We start from the raw sequence: 23,300 nt of genomic DNA on the forward strand, positions 1-23,300 counted from the left end.
CTATTTCCACTCCCCTGTTTTTCCCAAACTTCCCTGTCAGGCTCCAGGTCACATAGCTTCTTCACAGAGACAAATTGCTTTTCTGTGGAGGTGGAATTAAGGAAACTCTCACTTTATCAGCACACTGTTTGCACAAGTTTTTTTTTCAAGGTTTACTTTGCCCTCTAACAAAAATCAACAGGAATCGTGCTTCCTGAAAGTTTGACTGTTCCTCTAAAATTTAGTTTTCTGATGGAAATACTTCCACTTCCAGGAAGAAGTGTCATGGGGCCCACACCAGAAGGGCTTAAATGCCCTGCTGCTGTCACCATTTAATAGCTCTGTGATTTGGTTTCCAATTACCAAATTACTCATTTGCATTTACCTTTGGCAGTGCTTAAATGATGAAATGGCACTGCCCCTGCTGCCCTGTTTGCTTTGTTCCATTTTCTTGTTCCTGAGGGCTTTGGGCTCCTGGTGGTGCAGTGAGTGGGAGCCCCTCCATGTTCTCTCTTTCTTTTCCAGGATCTTTTGAATTTTGACGATCCTTTGAATATTGAGGCTGCAGAGCATCATTTGCGTGACAAGGTGAGTCAGTGGTTTATTTAAGGCAGGTTGTTCCTAAACAAGCACACATTCTGTACTCAGCACTTCCCAGCCAGTCCTTTTAGAGCGGTGGAGCTGCTGCTCGAGGTGGTTGAGTGACTCATTGTATCAGCAGCCAGTTATTCAAACAAAAAGTGCTTTCTCTGGGAAAGCAAACTGCACACAGCAGTGTTAGTCACCATCTGCTGGGGCTGTGGGCCATAATGTGGTCACAGCCCCAAAATAAATGATCTTTCCCTTCTTGTGGCTGAGGTTTCCCTGAAGTTGTGCATGTGCTGTGCAGCAAGCTGATGGTGAGTTGGTTTGCATGGTGACGTGGGTGACCTTTGCCTTAGAAGATCTGTGAAAAGATCTCCTCTGTCTCTGTCTCTTTCCAAAGGCGGCTCTTTTACTCAGAGCTCCTCCATGTTGCATGTCTCTATAAAGCCAGGAGAAATCTGGGCAAGTTTGAAAAACAGGATTGGAAACTTCTGTTTTCTTTTTACTGGTCCTAATATTCGTGTATTATGGACTGGGCAAAGCAGAACATGGCCTGGTGAACATAAACGAGATGTCCTGCTCACCTCTGAGCAAAAGTGTCAATTTCTCCTTTGTATCCATCTCCCAAATTCCATCATGTCATGGATGTATTCCTCAAGCCCATGGAACTCACACCTAGTATGTTCAAGGCCTCTTGTTCTAATTAAACTCTTCTGACACTTTTGTTGAAGCTAACCTTTAAGATTGCAGAAAGTTTCCAGGTAAGCAAGTGTTGATTTGAAGAGTTCATTGAAAGTACAGTCAGGCAGTGCACCTAATTTATCTCATTTTTTCAAGAGGAAATACCAGGATTGCAAGTTCATCTTTCCAGCTATTTTTTGATTAATGAGATCTTGTAGCTATTCTGGTATTCATCCATGTTTGCAGGGCTGAGATGAGAACATACAGCAAAGCTGGAAAAAATTATCTACAAACCTCCTCTGGAAGAGAGAGGGGTCTTGGTGATTTTGTTTTAGCATGGAATCACAGAATGGTTTGGATTGGAAGGAACTTTAAAGCCCATCCCATTCCACCCCCTGGGTGGTTAAAATTGCTATCCTGCACCTCTCAGCCTCATTGAGAGATTGGAAATCTTGGGAATCCGCAGAAAGGAAAATGCTGCCTGATTTAAAAGACACACCTCCCTCAAAACCAGAGGTGAGCCCTCAAAAATAGGTACTGCTGCACTAATTAACTAATTACATGGAAGTTATTTGAAGAAGTAAAAAGGAAATGGAGTGGTTTTTTTGACAATCTTCTAAATCATAATTTTTTTGGGGAACAAACACATTTTTGTTTATTAAACTCCTAGCAGTCTCATAAGCACCCCTAAAATTCATATTATGCCATTTTAGTTTCCTTTTTTGAGATTATCTGAATTTAATGTATGTGTAGTGACAGCACCGGGTAGGGGTGGATTTTCTGTAGTGTGTTTTGTGGTGTCATCTGAAAGACCCAATGCTGCCTTTGTGGAGAGAATAAATAATGCAAGGGAGAGAAAAAGCTGCACTTGCAGCCTGAGTTGTTTTAGTTCCCTGTGGCAGAGATGTCATATTTTACAAAAACACTTTATTGTGGAGTCGGACTGCTGTGGTCCCCTCCTGGCTCTCAAGAAATATTTGCAATGCCCAGTAGGATTAATATGGGAATGCTAATTAGTTTTCTTTCCTCTGAGGCTTGTTTACACATGTAATAGGATTATACAGATAGTGTATATGTGATATATGCTTGCACGTGCAGTGTCTGTGTGAACAGATGTGCAAATCCATCCGTACAGAAACAGTTCTGCACACAAACATCTGTGTGCAGGGGAGTCCTGGGAGTGTGGGCTGTGGGACAGCCAAACCACTGCACCCAGGGCTGTCTCCTGTGCTCCTCCCAGGGGAGGTGACTTAGAATTTCACTGATGTCCCTTCAGATCTGAAATGCTGGCGTTCCAGGCTGAGCCTGGCTGCCCCAGAGGGTAACAGCTAATCCTAGGCCTTGCCTGTGGTTATTGGGAGCTGGGGCTGGGCTTCGTCAGCTCCAGTTCATCGCAAATTACTCCTGCCTTGCAGATGCTGCAAAAATCCCATCAGAGGTAGCGAATTCTTTTTGCTGATTCTTGGGAAACAGCTGTGCTGGGAATGTTCGCGTTGGATCAGGCTGGAAGGGGCTGTTGTGATCCCTTCCTCTCTGTAAGGCACCTCTCCATTCTTGCATTAAATCTGTGGTGTGGAACTGAGCACGTGTGGAAAGGCAGCCTTGTTCTGAGATGTAAAATGATACAAAATTCAGAGCTCAAGTTCTGTAAATGGACTGTTTTATTAACCTGTCTTACCTGAGATGTGTGTTAGTGCAGCTTCAGCTTCCAGCCCTGCCTGACTTCCTTCAGCTCCAGGAAGGAGCTGTCACTTACTGAACTTGTTCCTTTGCAGCTCCCTTCAGCCAGTGAGCATCAAGTCACTTCTACAAGTGATTTAAAAAAATAAATATGTTTGCTTATGCAGCTTTACTCATCCTAACAGTTCTCCCACACACACCTTGCTAGGTGCCAGTAATTTTTTGGCAGGCTGTGCAACAAATTTTGGCAACATCTGTTTTCCCAAATGCTGGACATCCCTGGTGCCCACATTGCTCTGCAGTTGAGTCACAGTCACTGGGAGATAAGCAAGCATCCTCTCTTGGTGTAGAGCTCAAGAAATCAGAATACAAATATTATGGATGTGTCTATGTAAACTAAGCAAGGAGCTGCCCAGCATTGTCTTCTCACACTGATACAATCTCAGGAGTTTGGTGGTGTGAGTTTTCTTGCTGGATTTAAAGAAGCTCTTACTAATTAATGAGCTTGGAGCACACTGCATTTAGCACAAGAGTCAGTCTGTCAGTAGTTATGGGTAGCCAGAGCCATTCATTACCAATCAATTCCATGGATCCTAAAGCAATGAGCAAGTGTTTAAGTTTTAATGACTACTCACTTAACAGTGATGTGAGCCAAAAATGGTAGGATTTGCTGGTTTTTATACAGCAAACATAGAGCTTGTGTGATTTGCTCTGTGGCAGCCAGGTAGGCTGAACACTGAAACAATGGGGATCTTTTGGAAGATCCAAGCTCTGGAAAAGCTTGGCAGTGGAAAACCAAGTGAGCTTAGTGCTTCAGGACTTGGTATTCCTCATCCAGAGGTGCTGTGGGTGTGATTTGTTAGCTGAAATCTGGGAAATACTTTCTGTGTGGCCATCTGGCATGGCTGGTTTGGGAGCTGCCTCAGGACATGGTGATTTACCAGTGTAAAATGTAAAAACCTTTACATTTCCTAGTGGTGTTCACTTCTGCCAAAAAAAAAAAAACCCAACATTTCAAAGCCATTTGTGCAACACACAACAGAAGATTCATTGCACACTTCATGTGGCTTAAAGTAGAAATGTTTTCCAAGTATTCCTAAGGATTCTTCCTCACCTAGGCCTGCTGAGTCAAAAACCCTAATGCATTGTCCTGTTTTAATTTTATTTACCCCGTGTTGGGTGCAATTCAAGCAAACTTTTGTCATCCTGCAGTTTAGCAAACACTCATTTATTTTTCATCCCCGTGGCCAGGAGTGGTTTCAGTCGTAGGAGAAGCTGAGTTCCATCTCCCTGTGTTGTTTTCCTGCACAATCCTTCCATCTCAGTGCAACCCATCAGTCAGCGCTCAGTGATTTGTGCTGTGTCTCCTTGTGAAAGCCTCAGGTAGATTGCACCTGGCAGGGAATTTTTCTTCCTCCTTGTGAAAATCCAGCTTATCACATTTACTTGCAGCTCTGAAGAGCCAGAGCTGAGAAATCTAATGGGAAGAGGTGTGTGTTTGCCAAGGACCCACTTCAAACACATTTGTTACCTGATTCAGTGAGCCCTGATTTTATTTGCATCCTCTTTGGAAAGCAGCATTTAATGCTCAATCATTTTGCATAGGTTTGTGTGGAGGAGTTTGGCTTTGGATTGACTTCTGCAATTCTTTTTTTAATTTTTAAATTTTAATTAAAGGTTTCTCTGGATGATAAAGAAAAAAAAAATATTTCAGGGTTGTTTCTGTGGAGATGGATTTATGAAGTTCATGGTGTTCCAGAATCCAAAGCTGACTCCTAAGGTTTCCTCTCGGGATTGTAATTGCCCTACATGGCCTCAGTTCTTTAGGAAACTTGGCTTTAAGTGCCCAGTCCCTCCTCTCAGCTCCTGTGGTCCTTGGAGGTTGTTCTGCTGACTCGTGTGGGATGAATGTTTTGCTGGAGTTGCTTGAGGACTGTGGTGGTGTCCTCGCTAGTGAGAGCACTGATCTCATTCCGTTAGACATTCCAGTGGTAATTAGGAGCAGTTGCTGAGTGCAGATCTCACTGAAGAATTTTTATAACATTTCATCATTGTAGGCAGTTTCTTAGAGTCCTTAAACAGCAAACAGTTCAGAATTTTTACAAAAGAGTCTTAAAGCTCAAGCATTGCCCAGAGAAGCTGTGGCTGTCCCATCCCTGGAAGTGTCCAAGGCCAGGTTGGACAAGGCCTGGGATAGTGGAAGGTGTCCAGCCCATGGCAGGGCTTGGAATGGGAGGAACTTCCAACCCAAACCAGTGTGGAATTCTGTGAAACCCCTGGAGAACTGGGCAAGAACCAGCAGCACCTGACAAAGTGTCAGGGCCTGGGCCAGAGACCTCCTGAGAGCAGGTGAGCCATGGCAAGAGAAGGTTGTCAGCAAGTCAGTAGTGAAAGTAAGAAATAAACAGAGATTTCCTGTAGAGGATCTCCAGGCATCCCTCTGGAAACACTCTGAGTTAAATTCCCCCCAGAATGTCCACTTGCATCAAAAGCAGTCCTTGCCCAGCACAGCCTCCTCAGTTCTGGAGCCACCAGAAAGCAGCAGCAGGTTGGGATTGTGAAACTTGTTTAGCCAAGAGTGATTGCCTCCTTGTTTTTAATCAGACACTTTAGGTCTGGCCTGGGAAGCACATCTCCAAGTGGAAAGGGGTTCCTGTCCTTGTGTCCCACCTCAAGTTTTATCACACCCCAGTCTGAGAGCCTGGTGCTTTGTTCTCTGAGTTATTCCCCAGGGTGCTAAACACAGGAGCTGGCAGATTTGGGATCTTCTATCTCTGCTGAAGTTTGCAGTAATTCTGTCCTTGCGCTGCTGATGCCTTTAGACGGCTAAAGAGTCCCAGAGCTCACTGTCTCTGTGTCATTTCAGATCTGATCCTCCTAAAGACTCCTCCAAAATAATGTCCTGGCCAGCTGTGCTTTCATCCTCCTGGCTTTTTATTTCTGTGCTCATACATAATAAGGGCATAATTACATTTGGATTTAAGCCTTCCTTCAAATTCCATTTTTCTGTATGGCTGAAGAGAAGCATTTGAAACTAAATAATACCTTCAGATTTGGATTCTGTTTTATCTCATCATTGATCACGTTGAAGTTAGTTTTCTTCTGGTAATGTAATTTCCTATCTCAGGAGATCAGTCTGTTTGAAATGCTCTTTGATACATCTGAATGGAAAGCATGCTATAAATGCCAGAGTGCCACAGGATCCTCTAAGCAGGCAAACCAACACAAAATAAAATTCAGCTTGGAAATTTGGGGAAGAAAATATTCATTATCTGTATTTCTTCCTCACATCTTCTGGTTTAAAGTAATTTATTTAATCAATCTTACAGTAGCTTCTTTGTTTCTTTGTTGTACCTGCTCTATCTTCATCATTTTTATGTCAAAGGCATATTTGAATATTTAGCTCCTGCAGGGATTCTTCCTGTTCAGAAGACATCAGGTCTTCTCCTTGCCACTTCCTTACCTCCAAACTGCTTAGATTCTGGGGGTTTTTTCCAGTTTATTTTGGCTTAATTCCTTGAGGCTTAAATCTGTCTGGGAATTAGAAATATTATCCACTGACTTGTAGTAATTGTTGGCCAATTTGGGTGCAAAGCATCTTTTTTGTATAGCAGTCACTAAAATTGTCCAAGATTCTCTAAAAGACATTTTTATATAAAACACTTAGAGAATATAAAGTATAATAAACAAAAATTTCATGGACTGTGGATGCTGCATCCTGTCACTGTGCATTTCAGAGGAGATGTTATTTGTGGTGAAAAGCATTAGAAATAGCTCTAAACAAGCATTTTATTTTGCAGGTAATTGTAGATAGTCTGTGTTCTGTGCTGGGTAGTGGTCCTGAAGAAACAGAACAGTTGAAATGCTTTTCTTTTGCAAAGTATTCAAAGCCCATGGGGGGCTCAAAAGTCAAATACCTCTGTGACCCAAGTTGATATCATGTTTCTATCTGAATGTTTCTGTATTGGATTGCAGCCAGGGAATGCACTCCGAGGCTTTTTAATGGCAAACTGCTTTCTCTAATGCCTTCCCTAAGGAATTTTTTAAGAAATCATGCTCATTTAATTCATTCACGCATTATTTTTAGCCCAGTTCTCTTTGTCAGGCTTTTCACCCTTGCGAATGGTTTCCCATCACGGCCAGCTGGAATTTTTCTCCAAACATATCCCTGTAAAGTTCTGTATTCAAACAGTGACAGTGATACATGAAGAGTTCTGATAATTACTGTTACCATTTTTTAAGCTCAAATGTCAGAAGTTTAGTGATGACTCAAGGCAGCTGGAAAATTTGCTTTAGAACAGAGAAAATACTTCAAAAACATTTACTTGAATGTAGTCTTTAAAAGTATTTTATTATTATTGTGTTTGAGCTGCTGCTGGGTGTGCAAGGTGCTCATAAGGCATGAACAGATTGAGCTGGATTATTTTTGAGGGGTTAAAAAACCAAAGTATCAAAGTTTGACCTCTTGAACATGGCATAAAGGAGTGGGAAATCAGCAATTGACAAAATTTTCTGGAATTTATTTCTGGCACTGTGCTGGTGGGTTAGGGCTGGGTTAGGGCTGCATTCATTTTGACAAAGTGACAGGAGAAAAGGGGATGGGTTCCAGCTGCCAAGTGAGGTGTTGTCAGGGAGTGGGGCTTTTCCATGGACTCCAGCCCTGTGTTGGCAGACTTGAAAGGAACCTGTGTGAAAATTCAGCTTGTCATCATGTCCTGCCTGCCTTGTCACGAGTGTGAATAATTCAGTAACAAAAGCTACCGAGCCAGAATAGTTGTTTTTTTTTCTTCCTGCTGTCTAGAAAGATCTTTATTTCAGTAGTAAAACATTTAGCATGTAAGCTCCAAATTGATTTCCATGGGAGTCACAGAGTGGTATGGTTTGGAAGGAACCCTTCAGACAGTCCAGTGTCACCTTTTGCCATGGGGACACCTTCCCTTGTCCCAGGGTGCTCCAAACCCTGTCCAGCCTGGCCTTGGACACTTCCAGGGATGGGGCAGCCACGTTCATTTTGGCAGATTTTGTCTTAGCACTGGGAAAAAAAACAGACATTGTACAAGTTCTGCAGGAACAATTGACCAGCCCTGTGTGTTCCGAGCCCTTTAATCCAGCATCCCCCTCATCTGGGAGTGTCAGAAGGATGGTGCTTATCCCATGACCCCTCCTGTGATTAGGTAGAGCTCCTGGTCGGGCACTCTGTGTGCTTGGATTACAGAGATTTTATCCTGCAGGACTGAGCAATTGCTTTTATTGTGTTTTATTTAGCTGCATCAAGAGAAACAAGTTTCAGCGGTGCTGCTGGCCAGAGGAGCCTGTTGGGGTGTGTGCTCCCCAGCAGTGAAATGTGAGCTCAGGGAACTGGGTTTCTCAGATTCCTGCACTATCTAACCCTGCTGGGCTGTTAACATAACCCTCAACTCAAAACCAGCCCTTTTAACTCCCCCAGCCCTTCCAGGGCTTGGTGCAGAAAACAACAGCTGCTTTGGATTCTTCAGCAGCATTGAGCCTGTGAACCCCTGGGCTGAAATCCCTCTGGAAAGAGAAATGGGGATTTCATTTCATAGGGGAGAGAATAAACCAGGTCTCACCAGCAAACTGGGTGAATTTGGAATATTCTGCTTTTCATATTCTCTGAAAACTCACAGATGTCTGCTAGCAAAGTTTAAATAGGTAGGTGACACTGAAAGATTTAACAGGTGGCAAAAAAGAAGATCCTTTGGTTTAAGGGTCTTACTTGCTTCATCAGGAATGAAAATTTCTGGTTTACCACTGCAGATTTGGGTTTTTTTCTTCATTGGCTGCAGGCAAGCCAAGCTTTTCACCTTGTCCTTATTTTCCTTGTAGTGTTCAGTAGTCACTGTAAGGGATTTCATTTTGATATCTTTTGTTATAAACTGAAAAAACTGCTGTAAACAAAAATAGGTGGCTGTTTTATTTTCAGTATCATGAAGTGGTTCGTGTCGGTTTACTCCAGAATTTGTAGGCTTGACACTTATTTTTGTGTGAAAAGAATAGGATCTGATGTCCACAAATTGCAGTGCTGGGCAACCAAACTAAATGTAAAGGATGGAGAGCTGTTGTGGTGCTTGGAACTTTGCTGATGAGAATTGGAGTGCTGTGGAGAGGGAAATGATTCACCCAGGGTAGGACAATGGAGCAGTGGGAGGCTGGGCATTCATTTGGATCATCTTAGTCCTGGATTAACAGCCTGACATTTAAATTGCATTCTGTTCCTTATCCTTTCCTTGCATGTCTCGGTCTTGCTGTGATGTTCCTGCACAGACAGCCTCTCTCACCTGATTTATCTGTGCTGACAGGATCCCTTCTGAAGGAATAAATCCAGACCACTTTGCTCTGCTCTGCTGCCCTTTGTACTCACAGGTGCCAAAGGTTCCCATTGCCCAGATAAGCTAAACTGCACAAGGGAAGAAGCAACCGTTTTTTTCATCTTGACATTCTACTTTTTATTCTTTTCATCTGCCTGCAAAGTAAATCCTTGTTCTGGTTGTCAGAACTGAGGTTGGCCTGTGGCTTAAATCGGTGCTGGGCTGCGCTCACAGCTGAGACTCTCATCTCAGGGCTTTTCTCTGTTACATCTTGGAAACTTCAGCCTTGTGATAAAGAGAGGAAAGAATGTTTGGCAAGGAGCTCAGTGCAAGGCCAAGGTCTGAGTCATGCCAGTGTCACAATTGGGTGGATAAGCCACCCTCTCCTGGGAAGCCTCTGGCACTGCCTGACACTGACAAAAAGAGGATTTTTAAAACCATTCTCCTTGTGCTGCTCGGGGGGCAGTTGCTCTTCATGGCTGGCAGTGGTTTAGGATGAGTGGCCACTCATCCATGATCTATTTCCTGTATTCTGCTGGCAATCCCAGCTAGAATTCCTGCGCCGAAAGGAAATTTTCTCTCATGTGAGATTAAAGTCTGTGGCCATCTTTTCAAAATAGGAGCAAAGGCTGTCATCAGGATGGTAATATCCTGAACGAGGCATTATAGCACAGATAGCTGCAGAAATAGGTGAAAAGGAAAAGAATGTTTATGCCTTAGCCTTAGAAGCAATTGATTTAATGTGATTAATGCCAATTATTTTGAGTGGGGAGAGATTCAGAACTGCAGGGCACTTCAGGTTTAAAGTAAATCTTTGATTAAAGTTTCCTAGACTGTAGAAATGTAATTGCCTAGGGGAAGGAGGGGAATCCCTCCATATATTATAAACTAAACAATGGGGTCTTGAACACACTGAAGTACAAGATAATAGCAATTAGGTGTAGAACAGAAGGACTTCTGTGGAGCTGAGGGTCAAGGTAATACTGAGTTGACAAGCCTGATATTTTTCTCCTCCATACCCCAAGACTAAAAACTATGTTTCTAACAAAATGTTCTTGTGTTTGGTGCATCCCGGTGCTGTGGACAGATGTGTCAGCCCAGTGCCACTGTTGCTTTTAAAGCTTTTCTGTTTTCTTTCCTTTCACTTCTCTGATGAAAGTTGGAGTCTGTCAGTCTGATAGTCTTGTAACAGCAGCAGAATAATTTGAAGAAATATAAAATTATGGATAATGATGAAAGTAAGGAGCCTCTGGAAAACTTGGCAAGGCAGCTGTCAGGTTCCATGAAAATAATCTTACATTTTAATGGAATGCATGCTAAAAGACGTGATAGAAACATTTCTTTGTTCTCTTGCTCATGACCAGCAGAACCAAGTGAAATGATTCTGAATCACATTAGAGGGGGTGTTTGCTCTGTAGCTTTTCCAGCACTTCATCCTTGAGACATTTTCAGGAGCTATTTTACACAGTCACCTCGGGGATGGCAGTGACTCTGCCACTGATCACGATCACTGCTCCTGGCCTGCTGAGCTCAGCCTTTCAGCAGGTTCATTCCCCCACTGCCCCTTCACCTGCTCTGTCCTGGAGCTTCACTGAAGTGAACCTCTGCTTTGTAGTGTTTGTTTTTTGCAGGGGAGCAAGGCTTATGCAGTGATGCCATCCATCTGTCCCCTCGTGCCAGCCTCCCCATCAATCCCTAGAGCTTTTAAACACACACTTGGCTTTCCATCACGTTTGACAGAGCAGCAGAGTCTTTACATGCAGTTCCTGTAGCTGTCACCACAACTGGCAGCAGCAGCAGGGAGAGGCTGGGCTGGGAGGGAGCCTCCAGGAAAGCCCCAGGTGGGCTCTGTGGGCACATCCAGCTCGGAGCAGACCCCAGGCTTCGCTCTGCCCTCGGCTGCTGCTCAGGCTGGGGTGGTGAAAAGTGCCAGGGGAGTGGTGCTGAGAGTCTGCTCATCTGTGAGCAGTCACATTTTGCTGTCTTTGCATGCTGAGTGTGTCTTGTAAAGCCCTTTCCTGCCTGTGCTAGACATTCCCTGGCTACAGGGGCTCCAGGCTCCTGCACACTAAGTGAGGCTTTATTTTGGTAAAGAGACCTCCCCACAAGCTATTCAAACACCACAGGGTGTTCCATTGCTTCCTACTGATCACAAGAGCTGCATGTTTTTCCTTGCAGCTGTCTTTTTTCCTCTTCTCTATTTAGCCACATTTGAAGCAATTAGTGGGCACACTGCTGCATATATGAATTTGTAGGAGATTTTGTGCAACTCTGATTTTTTTCATTTTCATTGCTGCGGGCTCTTACTCCCAACATTGGAGCAAGATATGCTGTTAAAATTGCTGAAGAAGTAATTGAGGTCAAGGCTTTGAAGTACTGCTTCTTAAGTTGTGAATTATTAATTCTCAAGGCACACAGAAAGAGTGACATTCTAAAATTCATTGTAAAATTGTGTACTTTGTCACACTAGCTGCTCTGCTTATATGCATTCTACTCCGCTTTTCATAACATCTCCTTGGATTACCTCTTAGCATTTTTTGTTGTTTTCAGTTCCTCTTCAGACTGGATTTCACATTTTCAACTCCTCCACGTGATTTGGGAGCTATTCTGATGTGAAGTTTGGGAGGTCACAGCCTTTCCTAGTGAGAAATTACAGTGAAGAAAGGGCAGCTCCTCAGAGTTTATGGTGAGATCCAAGGCTGTGTTAGAAGGCAGTTTGGGGTGATACAACCACTTCTATACCCATAGAAACTGTAAAAAAAATACTGGTTTAAAACCAGGAGCTTCTCAGGCTTTTGATTTCTGGTCTGGGTCCAGGAATGTAGGATGCAAATTAAAGTTTTCATTTTCAACCCATTTGGTGTCAGACTTAGTCAGAAACTCTTGTTGATGGCTCTTAGCTCAGGGAAGGGTAGAGAGCAGAAGGGCTGGTCATGACAGGGACATCAACAGAGCTGGCTCTCACCATGTTTGCTTCAAGCTGGCTTTGCCAGGACCTCATTTTTTATGTTGTTTGTATTGTAGAATATTTGAGTCAATGCTGTTGCTTAATTTAGCACGGTCTCATCCTTGCTGTGCTTGTTTCCTCTAGGCTGGGATCTCTCTCTGTCCTTGGTCCAGCATGAGGTGTTCCACTTTACCCCATCCCCTGGCTTAAATTGATAGCCCTGCACCAGCCCTTGACATCCTGAAATCTCTCTTCCTATTTCCAAATATTTGTGAGAACGCTGGTTTTTATTTATAACAGTACAAAACTGCAGTGATGAAAGTGTGATGGTGCTTTTAACCTTCTTCAGGTGAAAGAAGAAACTCAGATTTATTCCTGGCTGCTGAACCAAGTATCTCTTCCCAGATTTCTTCTAGAGGGCTTATGAAACACTGAAGAATTCTTTTTAATTAAATGCACCTACAAGGTGTATCTGAAGAACTGAAGTGGATCTTTACCTTTGGCTAACCTCAGCTTTCCAAGCTTTTACCACACTGGAAAAGAATGTAGTCCCAAAAGGCTTTCAAGCTTGATGTGGTTTTTTTTTTTTGAAAGCTGTTTAACTTTTGTTGTGGGGTTTTTATTACTCTCTGATTACAGCTTAATGGCTTATTAAGAACAACAGTTCCATCCCAGTCCAAAAACATCTTTTCATAACAATTCTCCCTGTGAGTCATTGCATTTATTTATCTCCATATTTATTGCAGTAAATCCTTCACTTCCTCTGCTCCCCCAAGCACCCTGTTTGGTGTTTGTTGTTCTCACTGAAACCGTGGCAGCCATGGTAGAACACATCTTTGTTTTTCTGCAGCATTTCTGCATTTGCAGAGCTGCACTGGGGTTTTTCTTGGACTGCCTCCCTATTTTATGTTCTGTGTCCTTGTTACAGCCTTTGAAAGCTTTTCCCAGCGAGCACAAAGTGCATTAAATGGCATGTGCAAATGAGCAACAGCGCAGCTGCTAATTGTGCTAACAGATGTAAATAGGAAAACCATTACTTTTCTAATGCTGCAAGTATTTATAGCAACCATTCCCCATCTTCCATAACACTTTGATTATGGATGGAGCCTCTCTCAGGTTCAGCAAAGTTGATTAAGCTTTTGCAGATGGTTTGATTTGCTGAGGTAATGTGGAAGAAATGCAGATGTTTTAAAGCTTTTGTTTTAGATGCTTCAGGGCAACTAAGTGGCTTAAAAGGAAAGCTTTTGCTTTGCATCCTTCAGGAACATCCGTGGCTTTTGAAAGGGAACATATGGCAGGGCTGTTCACAGGGACTCTGAGCTCTTGGAGCCTCACCTGCCCTGTCAGGTCAGTTTGAACATCACCTGCCTGGAGTGGGGCATGACTTGCAGAACCCTCTGGCCAGAGCCAGGCAGCTCCATTTCCTCTGTGCTTGTGATGCATCCAGCAAGATCCTGCATCCCAAGGACAGAACCTCTCTCGGGAATGAGTGACATCCTCACGGGTGGAAGTGTGTGTGCAGCTCAGAGGAGGCTGACCTCAGAGCGGTTGGGATGATTCAGGTCGTTTTGCTGCAGGGCTTTTGTGAACCTTTGCCACAGTTGGCAAGGTGGTCACTGCCTGGGCCAGCCTTGGAGGAGCAGGGGAGACTCCTTGTCGGAACTCAGAATGTCCCGCGGACATTCTCGGATGTTCCAGACCCAGGTCAGAAGCATCTGAGACCCTGGCATGCAGCCAGAGACCCCTGTGGCTTTGAATCTGGAACAGTTTACCAACTTTGCAGGAAGAACAAGAAGTCACACAAGTTTAGGTATTGTAGTAGAAGTAGTCACGAAGTGAAAGGAAGGATTTTTGAGTGCTGTACAGGGGGGTTTTAAGCCTTGTACGCAGGGGTCCAAGTTTTGTACATGGGGGTCAGGAGATCTAAGATGGAGGGATTTGGGTGTGCCCTGTCCTCCTTCTTTCTCCTTCCTAGCCTCCATGTCTTTGGTGATGTTGGCACTCACAGATTGGTTTAGAGCAGAAAGTCACCATTCAATATAGATGATGGGCATTGGGGAAAAAGCATAAACATGTAACACGTAATGTGTGATATAAAAGATGGCAGCAGCCCCTGGGAGGGCAGTGTGCCTTTGTCTGACCTGCTGAACGGGCCACAGCAGCTCAGGAGAAGAATCTTTTAGATAAACAACAATAAACTACCTTGAGAACAGACAACAGAAGACTACTGAGTTTTTCTTCGAAGGCACGGGTTGGAAGAGGAACTTTTCCATCTTTTGGGGTCACCCCAATCCGGGGGTGAAACCCCACATCTCCTGACCTCAGGCACTGAGGCACCCAGCAGTCTCTGCTCCCTGGCTTTATTCCCATTTTCTCTGTTTTCAGCAGCCCAGGGGAAATCTGAAATGGCAGTAAGAGACCTGTGGCAGTCTGGGCAAATCCCAAGGACTCTCCAGGCCTCCATCTCCATCCAGCCCCATGGGGGTTTGGGACTCACACTGCATTTGATCCGGGGCACAATTTTCTGTGGGAAGCAGCTTTGCTGTCTTCATCTGACTCAATTCTCTTGCCTTTGCACCAACAGGATCTAGGTCTAATCTAATCTAATCCACAGCCTGTTCCTCCTCTAGGAACTTCAGAGAGTCCTTCTCTCCCTTTGTCTCTCTCCAGTGGCAGACAGCAGAAGGTTTGTGGAAGCGTGAGGGGAAATGGTTCCTGCTTAAGATGTGAAATCTCAAACAAATGTGCAGATGTGTTCAGTGTGCCAGTGAATTGCTGTGTCTGTGGAAGGTATCTGCAGCTCCTCTCTGTCCTGGCAGGCAGGTCAGTGCTTCCCACGCCGATTCTGTAACCTACTTCTGTGTGCAGATATTTAAAAAAAAAACAAACAACCAAAACTTCAACCCTTAGTGTTTCTCTTCTTCCTCACAATGCTGCTCTTTTCCAAATAGCTGCAGTGGTGTGTTCTGGCTTTGGTGGGTTTTTTTTTTTTTCCCCTGCAGTAAAAATTTCACCTTTTTTCCCCCCCCTTAGGACTTGGCTACTAAGAAATCTGCTAAAGATTTCCTCATCATTTTGCAAAGTGGCAGTGGCTTGGTGTCTAGGAGAATTTTAAAATCTGAAGTTGGGATCGCAGGCTATGGAAATGGATGTGGCTGTGGCTGCTCCTGCCAAGCTGAGAGCTCCTGGGAGGTACCTTTGTGTAGGTTTTTCACCCCCCACTCTTTTCTTTCTTCAGAGAACTAAAATTTAATTACAGAGCTTGGAAAACTCTTCACATTGTGTAGAGACTGAGCTAAATAAAACAATGAGAGAGAAACGAGGGCAAGGCAGGAACAAGAATTGTGAAAAAACCACCTCATACTTGAGATTTCTGTACTACTCAAAGGTTTCATTCAGCTCCTCCTTGAATGGGAGGGGATGCGTGGGGGTTGGTGGGTGTGAATACTTATTATTTTCTGCAAGGGGGAAAGAAAGAAAAGGTGACTTTCAGTATAATTCATAGGGCTGATGGGTAGATCTGCCTGGTTATTAAATCCTAAAGCCTTGGCTGAGCTGAGCAATGAATGCCATGTTACTGCTGCTCAGAAGCCCCCTTTGCTGATCACTTCAGAACCACAGTCAGGTCCTCGCAGAGGCTGTTTGGAATTTACCCTTGGTAATCAGTGTTGGGTTCAGACAGTGTTCTGTCAAAGAGAGCTGCTTTAAAAAAAGAATTACTACTGTTATGATCACTAGCACAGAAGAGGGAAGGGCAGGAGCAATTGATCTGTGATCTTTTTCTGGCTCCACTGGAGATGTAGAGGATTGTGGAGCTGAAGGATGTGAAGGTAGATCAGAAGGTTCATCACAGTGTCATGGTTGCAGTCACAGTGAGGGGACAGCTGTTAAACTGCACATCTTCCTACAGGAACTGGCCAGAGAGTGCAGGGTGTGAAGTACCACTAGTGGGTATGTTAAGGATAATAAATGAGCTAAATCTACTTTGGTTTTCTTTTTAATAACTATTTTTAAAATTTTATTTCTGGGTAATCCTTATACATAATTTGTTTTAAATAAATAAAGAAGATTCCCAAGGGAAAGTTTCCATCAGAACTTTTCCAGACTTCTCTGGTAGCTGTCACCAAAATATTGTGTTTGCTTTGGATAACTGAACAAATTACAAATTAAAAGCTTAATAAAAGACAAGCAGTTAATAAGCATAACTTGGTGCAGTATAAACAGTTGAAAAAATGAAGTCTCCTCTCCCAGAGCTGCCAGATCAGGTCAAATGTCAGATTTTGAAACAGTGCCTGGTTCTTGACTGTATGTTCCTACATGCTTTTTGAAAGGGTAGAATGGAATTCTCTTCTGGGGTTGAGGCTCTACAGATCTTCTCCCAAGTGCTTTTAAATATAATCACAAAACCCCAGAACGGTTTGGGTTGGAAGGGACCCTAAAGCTCATCCAGTCCCTGCCTCTGCCATGGCAGGGACACCTTCCACTGTCCAGGCTGCTCCAAGCCCCATCCAGGCTGGGCTGGAACACTTCCAGGGAGCAGCCACAGCTTCTCTGGGCACGCTGTGCCAGGGCCTGCCCACCCTCACAGGGAAGAATTTCTTCCTAATACCCAATTTTAACCTATTTTTTGTCCGTTTGAAGCCATTCTTTCCTTCCCTGTCACTCCAGGCCCTTGTGCACAGCCTCTCTGATCACTTTCCCAGGGTGGATTTACAGCAGGTACTTTTAGTCATTTGACCACGTCTGTGGCCAATCTGTGAAGGTTTGGCTCTTGTTGCATCTGTCTTCAAAATAACAAAGCCAAGAGCCCCATCAGTTTTGACCAACCTTAAAAATCACCCGAGTTCTAGTGTCCAGTTTGGCTTTGGAGCTATTTTAGCCTGAGGTCAGCATCAGAAACAGTTGCCTTGTGTCCAGGAAGGGTTTATAAAATGTCCTGGAGAATTCTGAATGATGCTGTCTTTTCAGATATTTGGAGGCTCTCCTTCCATTGTTGCAGGATGCCATTTTTGGAAAATTCCTCTTCCATCTTTGGCACTCGGGCTCCTTGCAGTGTGAGGGGCTGGTGGTGCCAGGGGTTCCTTTTTGCAGCTGTGCTTCTCTTCTGTGCAGGAGGTTTTCACTGAAAGGAAACCTTCTCTTTATCCCTTTAAAACCATTGTCCCCCGTCCTGTTTATTTTATGTATGTTTATTCACGTAATGGTTATTTATTAAACCTTTTTGTACAAACAAAACATCTTTGTTTAGATACAGAGGGCACCTTCTGTGGGACATGTTACATCCTTGAAGGGACGTTATGAATCCTTCTTTCCCTTCTCATTTTTAGCAGGATTTTTCCTCTTTATAACACAGGGTACATCCCGCTCTGCTGAATTTTTTTTGCTTCTGATTATTCAGTGTTGCACATAAGCAGCTGTGCCCAGAGAGAAGTGCCCCCCGTTAATCAGGAGGTGCTGAGCCATATGGCAGGTGAGGATGGAATATTGCAGCTCTGGCTGAGCCCCTCCTGTTCTCTCACAGTGAGCACCCTGTGAATGCATCCCTGCCAACACCCTCGGCTCCTTCAGAGTGACAGCGTGCCTTGCTGGAGCCTTCTGCCTTCCCTGCTGAGCTCTTGCTTCTCTTCGGGCGCTGCTGAGAGCCCATCTCCCTGTGTATTAACTCAGGAAGGGACAGAGGGAAAGCCCAAGGGTGCCCTGAGCTGTCTGCACTGCCCTGCTCTTGGATAGTGTACAGCTGTGTGTGTGTCCAGTGGTGTTTCCCAGCCCTGTGCTCAGTTCCTTGTAGTAATCCATCTTTTGGAGAAACAAGGAGTTGGAAACTCTTGGATTATGCCCTTTTCTGACCCAGAGATGGGGCAACTGAGAGCCATTTAAAAACTTTTATTCCATTTTCAGTCTCACGAGACAATACAGATGTTATAATTCACGCCATCACAATCAGAAGCCAACTATTTCCTAATTACATTGTGAGTGTTTCTTGGCCTATCAGCTTTTGCCACACCACGCTGTAAATGCCTTGAAGCCAATCATCTAAAATTACCCCCTGTGGCTCCTACTCCAGTGCATCTTTCATGGTTCTGTTTCTCCAGAGTATTTACCTTTATTTGCAAGGCCATCCTTTGAAACTTGTTTCTAGCTCCATTTCTCTCTCAGCAATGTCTGTCCTACTCCATGGCATTTCTAAGTCAGCATTTCTTATCTCAAAGTTTACATACAGATACGTGAGCCTTCTGTCAGGCTTTGAGAATTCCCTACAGATCCATTTCCCACAGGAAACAATGTGCAAGAAGCCCTCAGTGAATTCAGTTTCCACCCCAGCAATCATAACCTGCATCTATGGGTTGAAATTGCCTGGGTTTGGGGATTTTATTGCAGCTGAAGATGGCATTAGCTTTTAAAATACAGCATTTGTTTTCAACACAGCATGCAGTTGGATGAGTGTGGAAATGGGTGTGCTTGCAGCAGAGTGAGAAAGTCCCTACACACACTGTTATTGCCTTTAGTAGGTGCCCTGTGGGACCAGAATAGCTGCTCTCTCACCCCAGAAGAGCAGGCAGCCTGCTCCCAAGGAGGAGTGGGACTCCTGCAGCCCTGTTTGTAACAGGGTATTTCTGGCCTTAAACTGCATTTTAAGCTCTGTTGAGATTCTGAGCACTTTGCACTGTTACGGACATCTGTGATGCAACTTGATCAGCTGAAAAGAGAAATCACAGAGTTTCTCATGGATCACAGGTTTTCTTTGATCCTTTTGGATTTTAACCACGGGGATAACCTTTATCCCTTCACTGGTGGAAAAACTCGGCAGCAGAAAACCAAACCATCACAAGGGGAGCTGGTCTTAAGTGTTTGAAGTGTGGTGTTGGAGCCAGGGAAATATTGATGTGTTCCAAGTTTGACTGAGGCAAAAAGGTCACATTAGTGCCCCTTCCTGGTGTGCTGTGATGTCCAGCTCTGGGTGGCCTGTGCCAAAATGTCACTGTCACATTTTCTGAAAAATTCCTTCGCCAGGATTTCTTCTCCTGGGAAGCTGAGAAGCCTCAGAGAAAAAGGGGAACAATAATTATCTGATTTGCTTCTCCTGTGTTTTGCTGCTTTGGAATGTGGTCTGGAGATTGTTCACCAACTGGTCATTGTTTGATTGGGTTCGTGTGAGTTGTTTTTACTTAGTGACCAGTCACTGTCCAGCTGTGTCAGGACTCTGGAGAGTCACGAGGTTTTCATTATCATTCTTGTTAAGCCTTCTGTTTGCATCCTTTCTCTGTCCTTTAGTATAGTTTTAGTGTGGTATTCTTTAATATAATATAATACCATAAAATAATAAATCAGCCTTCTGAGAACATGGAGTCAGAGTCTCAATTCCTCCTCTGTCTGGGTTGCCTGCAAATTCAACACCAAAACACTTGGGATGTGTTTGAAAGGCATCATTTTATGCAAACCTGGAGCTGACAAGTGACATTGTTTGAAGCAGGACCCCGCCTCGCTATGGCCTCACAGGTCGTGGCAGGGGCATTTTGTGCTCTTCCTAGTCAAAGCAGAGCCTTGGCAGAGGATTTCAGTGCTTCCATGGCCTCTCCTCTCCAGGCAGCTCCAGTGCACCAGGACAGTGTTCAAAACCTCTTCATCTACTGCATGCTTTGTTTTTTTAGTTGTTTTATTTTTTAGCAGATGTGAGTACGTAAATTTCCCAGGTTTTCCTGCTTTACATTCCAGCAGCAGGCAAAAATGGGAGCGGGAAATCCAGCAGAATGCACTCTGGAGCACAGGCCCCTCGCTGTGTTTGGTGGGACATATTTAACACCAGGCTGTGAGAATAATACTGTATTTGCAGGGAATGGCTGACAAAGGCAGGAATGATGCAACTGGCTCCGGGTTCTCAGAAGGCTGATTTACTAATTTATTATACTGTATTATATTAAAGAATACTATACTAAACTAAAGAGTACAGAAAGGATACAGACAGAAGGCTAAAAAGATAATAATGAAAACTCGTGACTCTTTCCAGAGTCCCAACACAGCTTGGCCCTGACTGGCCAAAGAGGCAAAACAGCTCACAGCAGAATGCAGTGAAACAATCACCTGTGGGTGAACAATCCCCAAACACATTCCACAGGAGCACAGCACAGGGGAAGCAAATGAGATAAGAATTGTTTTCCTTTTCTCTGAGGCTCCTCAGCTTCCCAGAAGAAAAATCCTGGGCGAAGGGATTTTTCAGAGAATGTGAATGCCACAGAATAGCATGCCAGGAATGTGGTGTCTGCCTGGCATCCCTGCTGGAACAGGGATCACACCGTGTCAGAATTTCTCCTGCTCAGCATCTCTGTGCTTTATAAGCACAAGCCACCAGGACTCTGTAGTTTTCCCTGGATGCAGAGGTTATGGAACAGCAGGCAGCCTGCGTGTACCTAAGCTGTAGCTGGTGATGGCAGACTCTTCCCACTGGATTCCCCAGTGGGGATTGCTGTGCAGCGCTCATTGTGAGCATTCAGGGCTCTCGGGGAGAGCTGTGGGTGTTTCCCCTGCTGCCAGCTTGACCCTGCCAGTGACACATTGCCGTGTGAGCCCGTCCCTGTGTGCCTGGGTAAAGTGCTGTGCTTCCCTGCAGGAGGACTTTCGGAATAAAGTGGAAGATTACATTAAGCGCTACGCCAGATGATGAAGGGGGATGGACGGACGGATGGATGGCAGGACCACGGCTCCAGAGCTGTCCTGAACCTCAACAGCAGCCAAAGCAGCCCGGGGTGTACCAGTCCTGTGTCCATGTTGTACTGAAGAAGAAAACTAACTTCATAACCTGTCCATGTTCAAAGGAGAGTTCGGCATAAATACAGCAAGAAATTGTGTCTGTTGGTTGAAAAAGTTGTCCGCTTCCTTTTACAAATGTTTACTCTTCTGAACTGTACTGTATATCCTGTTGATGAGGTATGCTTGAGAAGTTAAAAGAAGTCACTATTGAAATTGTAATTACACTTTTTTTTTTTTTTTTTTAAAACTCTTGCCTAATCTGGAAGGGGGGAAGGAAAAAAGCAAACCCAAACAACCCAAGCAGAAAAGGTGGCGTGTTTTTGGAACATTTCGAGTTGGCAATAAATGGTCTCCTGTGAACCAAATCACAAAACTGTTGCCTTTGATGAGCAGAAAAAACAACATGAGCTTTTTCTGAGAGTCACTCAGCTGAGGCTTAGAGCTTGCCAGAGTGGGAGTGCAAAATGAGATTCTACTTCTGGTATTGAAGTTCTCAGTGCTGTTTAATGTAAGTATGTTTTTGTCACAGTTCGGAATTTTTACACTGTTAATTTCAGGCCCTGTTTGGGCTACAGGTTTATTGGTTTTTTGTTTCTATTCATTGTGTGAAGTAGTTAAAAGAAATACAGGCTAATATGTAACTTAAGTACATGTTTAGTATTAGTAAAATTATATATATATATATATATATAAATATATATATTATATATTTCTGTGAAAAAATTAATGGAAGGGAGATTTTTTTAAAAATAAATCTGCCTTTGGCTTTCCAATCTGGATGTGGTGAGGGAGCATCAGAAGCTGTTTGCTCTGATGAAGGTAAATTCAGGCACTTACCTGGAGAGCACCTAATTGTGTTCTCAGGATTCCTGCACCGAAGGGAGTGACACAGCTGGAACCACAAGACATTTCCCCCACTCGTGCACACTCTGGCTTTCTCCATTTGGGAGGATGTGGTGCTGCAGGTGCCTTTTCTGTGAGGAGCTGGATGGCACCGGGAACCTGCAGAGGAGAGGCTTCAGTCCTGGTGTCAGAGCTCCCTGGGCATCCTCCAGCCTTGGGATCACACGGAGGAGCTGGTGGAGCCCAGCTGAGCTTTTACAAAGCAGGGAATAAACATTTGTGTGCTTTCATGCGGAGCAAGTGCGTGTGTGACGCTTGGGCATTGACTGCTGGGCTTTTATTCCCCCTTCACTCTCTCCTGCTGTTCTCTGCTGCAGATGCTGGAGGAGATGAAAACAATCTCCCTGAAGAGCGCAGCAGAGCCGGGGTGCAAACTGCAAGCATGAAACTTTGTGTTGAGTTTTCCCTGTGCCTTTTCCTTTGCAGCTTCAGCAGCTCCTGTAGCTGTTGCTGGAGGCCTGGGAAAGCAGGGAGTGAAACGCAGGGATTGGCATGCAGGAGGAGAGCTTCACCTGCAGACAGCATCCACAGGGAAACATGGATCAGCCCAGTATTTTGAGCAGGCACCTGCAGTGAGAGATCTTTGCTTCCAAAACAGATATGTCAGCAAAGGTAGGGGGTAAAACACTCACAGAAATAGCAAGGTGGGAAACACTTCTGGATTTTGCTTATGGCATCAGAAGGATTCTCTTACTCTCGAGTCAAAAACTCAACAGGTTGCTGTGACAAAGTAGTTCTTGCTGCAGAGGCACCCTGGTGCTGTCAGCAGTTCCGTCCTTCAGGAGGAGGGCTCACAGTCCCCATTTCTGGGCTGTCACCATGGATGGCTCCCCACTCATGCCAGGAAGCTGCTGCTGTGCCCAGGGCAGGGCAAAGCCAGGGTGCTGCTCAGGGGAGCCAGGGAAAGCTGTGTCAGGTACCAGCAGCCCTGCGAGCACAGAGCTGCAGCCATCAAAGCCATCCCTGCCTCCCAGAACAATCCTGTCTCCCCCTTCCCTGTACTGTTGCTTGCCTGGAGGAGATGAGCAGAATAATAAAGTTTGGATGCTGTTAAATACTGTACAAGAAGGTCTGAGCATTGGTTTGTGCTCATCCAGGACACGGGGAGGGTGGGAATCCTGGAGCTCATCACGTGGCAGTCCAGGGAAATGAATTTTTCCTGAAGGTGAGGAGACTGGGGGGGTTATGTATTTACATAAATATGTATTTGTTTGTGTGTATTTTTATGTGTATTTGTATAGGTGCAACTAACCTGTGCTTCTGCCAGAATCATAGACTGGTTTGGGTTAGAGGGGGGCTGGGCTGGGTGTCCCACTAGGTTTTGGGTTTTTTTTTTTGGGAAATGCGAGAGTCAGGAGTGAACAGCAGCTGGGTGTCCCAAAGGAACCCCGTCCTGAGCCAGCAAGGCCCTGAAGGGCTCTGGAGCTGTCAGGGTGGGGATGGGGGTCCCCACC

At 44.6% G+C, this 23,300-nt stretch overlaps 1 protein-coding gene across 3 annotated transcripts in view; it reads left to right on the forward strand.

The window, feature by feature from the left end:
- UBE2F (ubiquitin conjugating enzyme E2 F (putative)) overlaps positions 1 to 23,092 on the forward strand; it is a 60,282-nt gene extending 37,190 nt beyond the window's left edge. The window contains exons 9-11 of one of the 3 annotated variants that reach the window (XR_005257518.1): positions 505 to 567; positions 14,869 to 15,021; positions 20,804 to 21,316. Coding sequence is in view for 2 of the 3 variants with exons in the window: in XM_038142000.1 (XP_037997928.1) it covers positions 505 to 567; positions 20,804 to 20,854 (114 nt within the window). In the remaining variant the exon portion in view is untranslated. Of the gene's footprint in view, positions 1 to 504; positions 568 to 14,868; positions 15,022 to 20,803; positions 21,317 to 22,272 lie in introns of those variants that run through there. The other 2 variants (XM_038142001.1, XM_038142000.1) reach the window with 2 other exon arrangements.
- Positions 23,093 to 23,300: the final 208 nt, after the last annotated feature.

Source organism: Motacilla alba, chromosome 7 (assembly GCF_015832195.1).
Source record: "Motacilla alba alba isolate MOTALB_02 chromosome 7, Motacilla_alba_V1.0_pri, whole genome shotgun sequence".
NCBI lineage: Eukaryota > Metazoa > Chordata > Aves > Passeriformes > Motacillidae > Motacilla > Motacilla alba.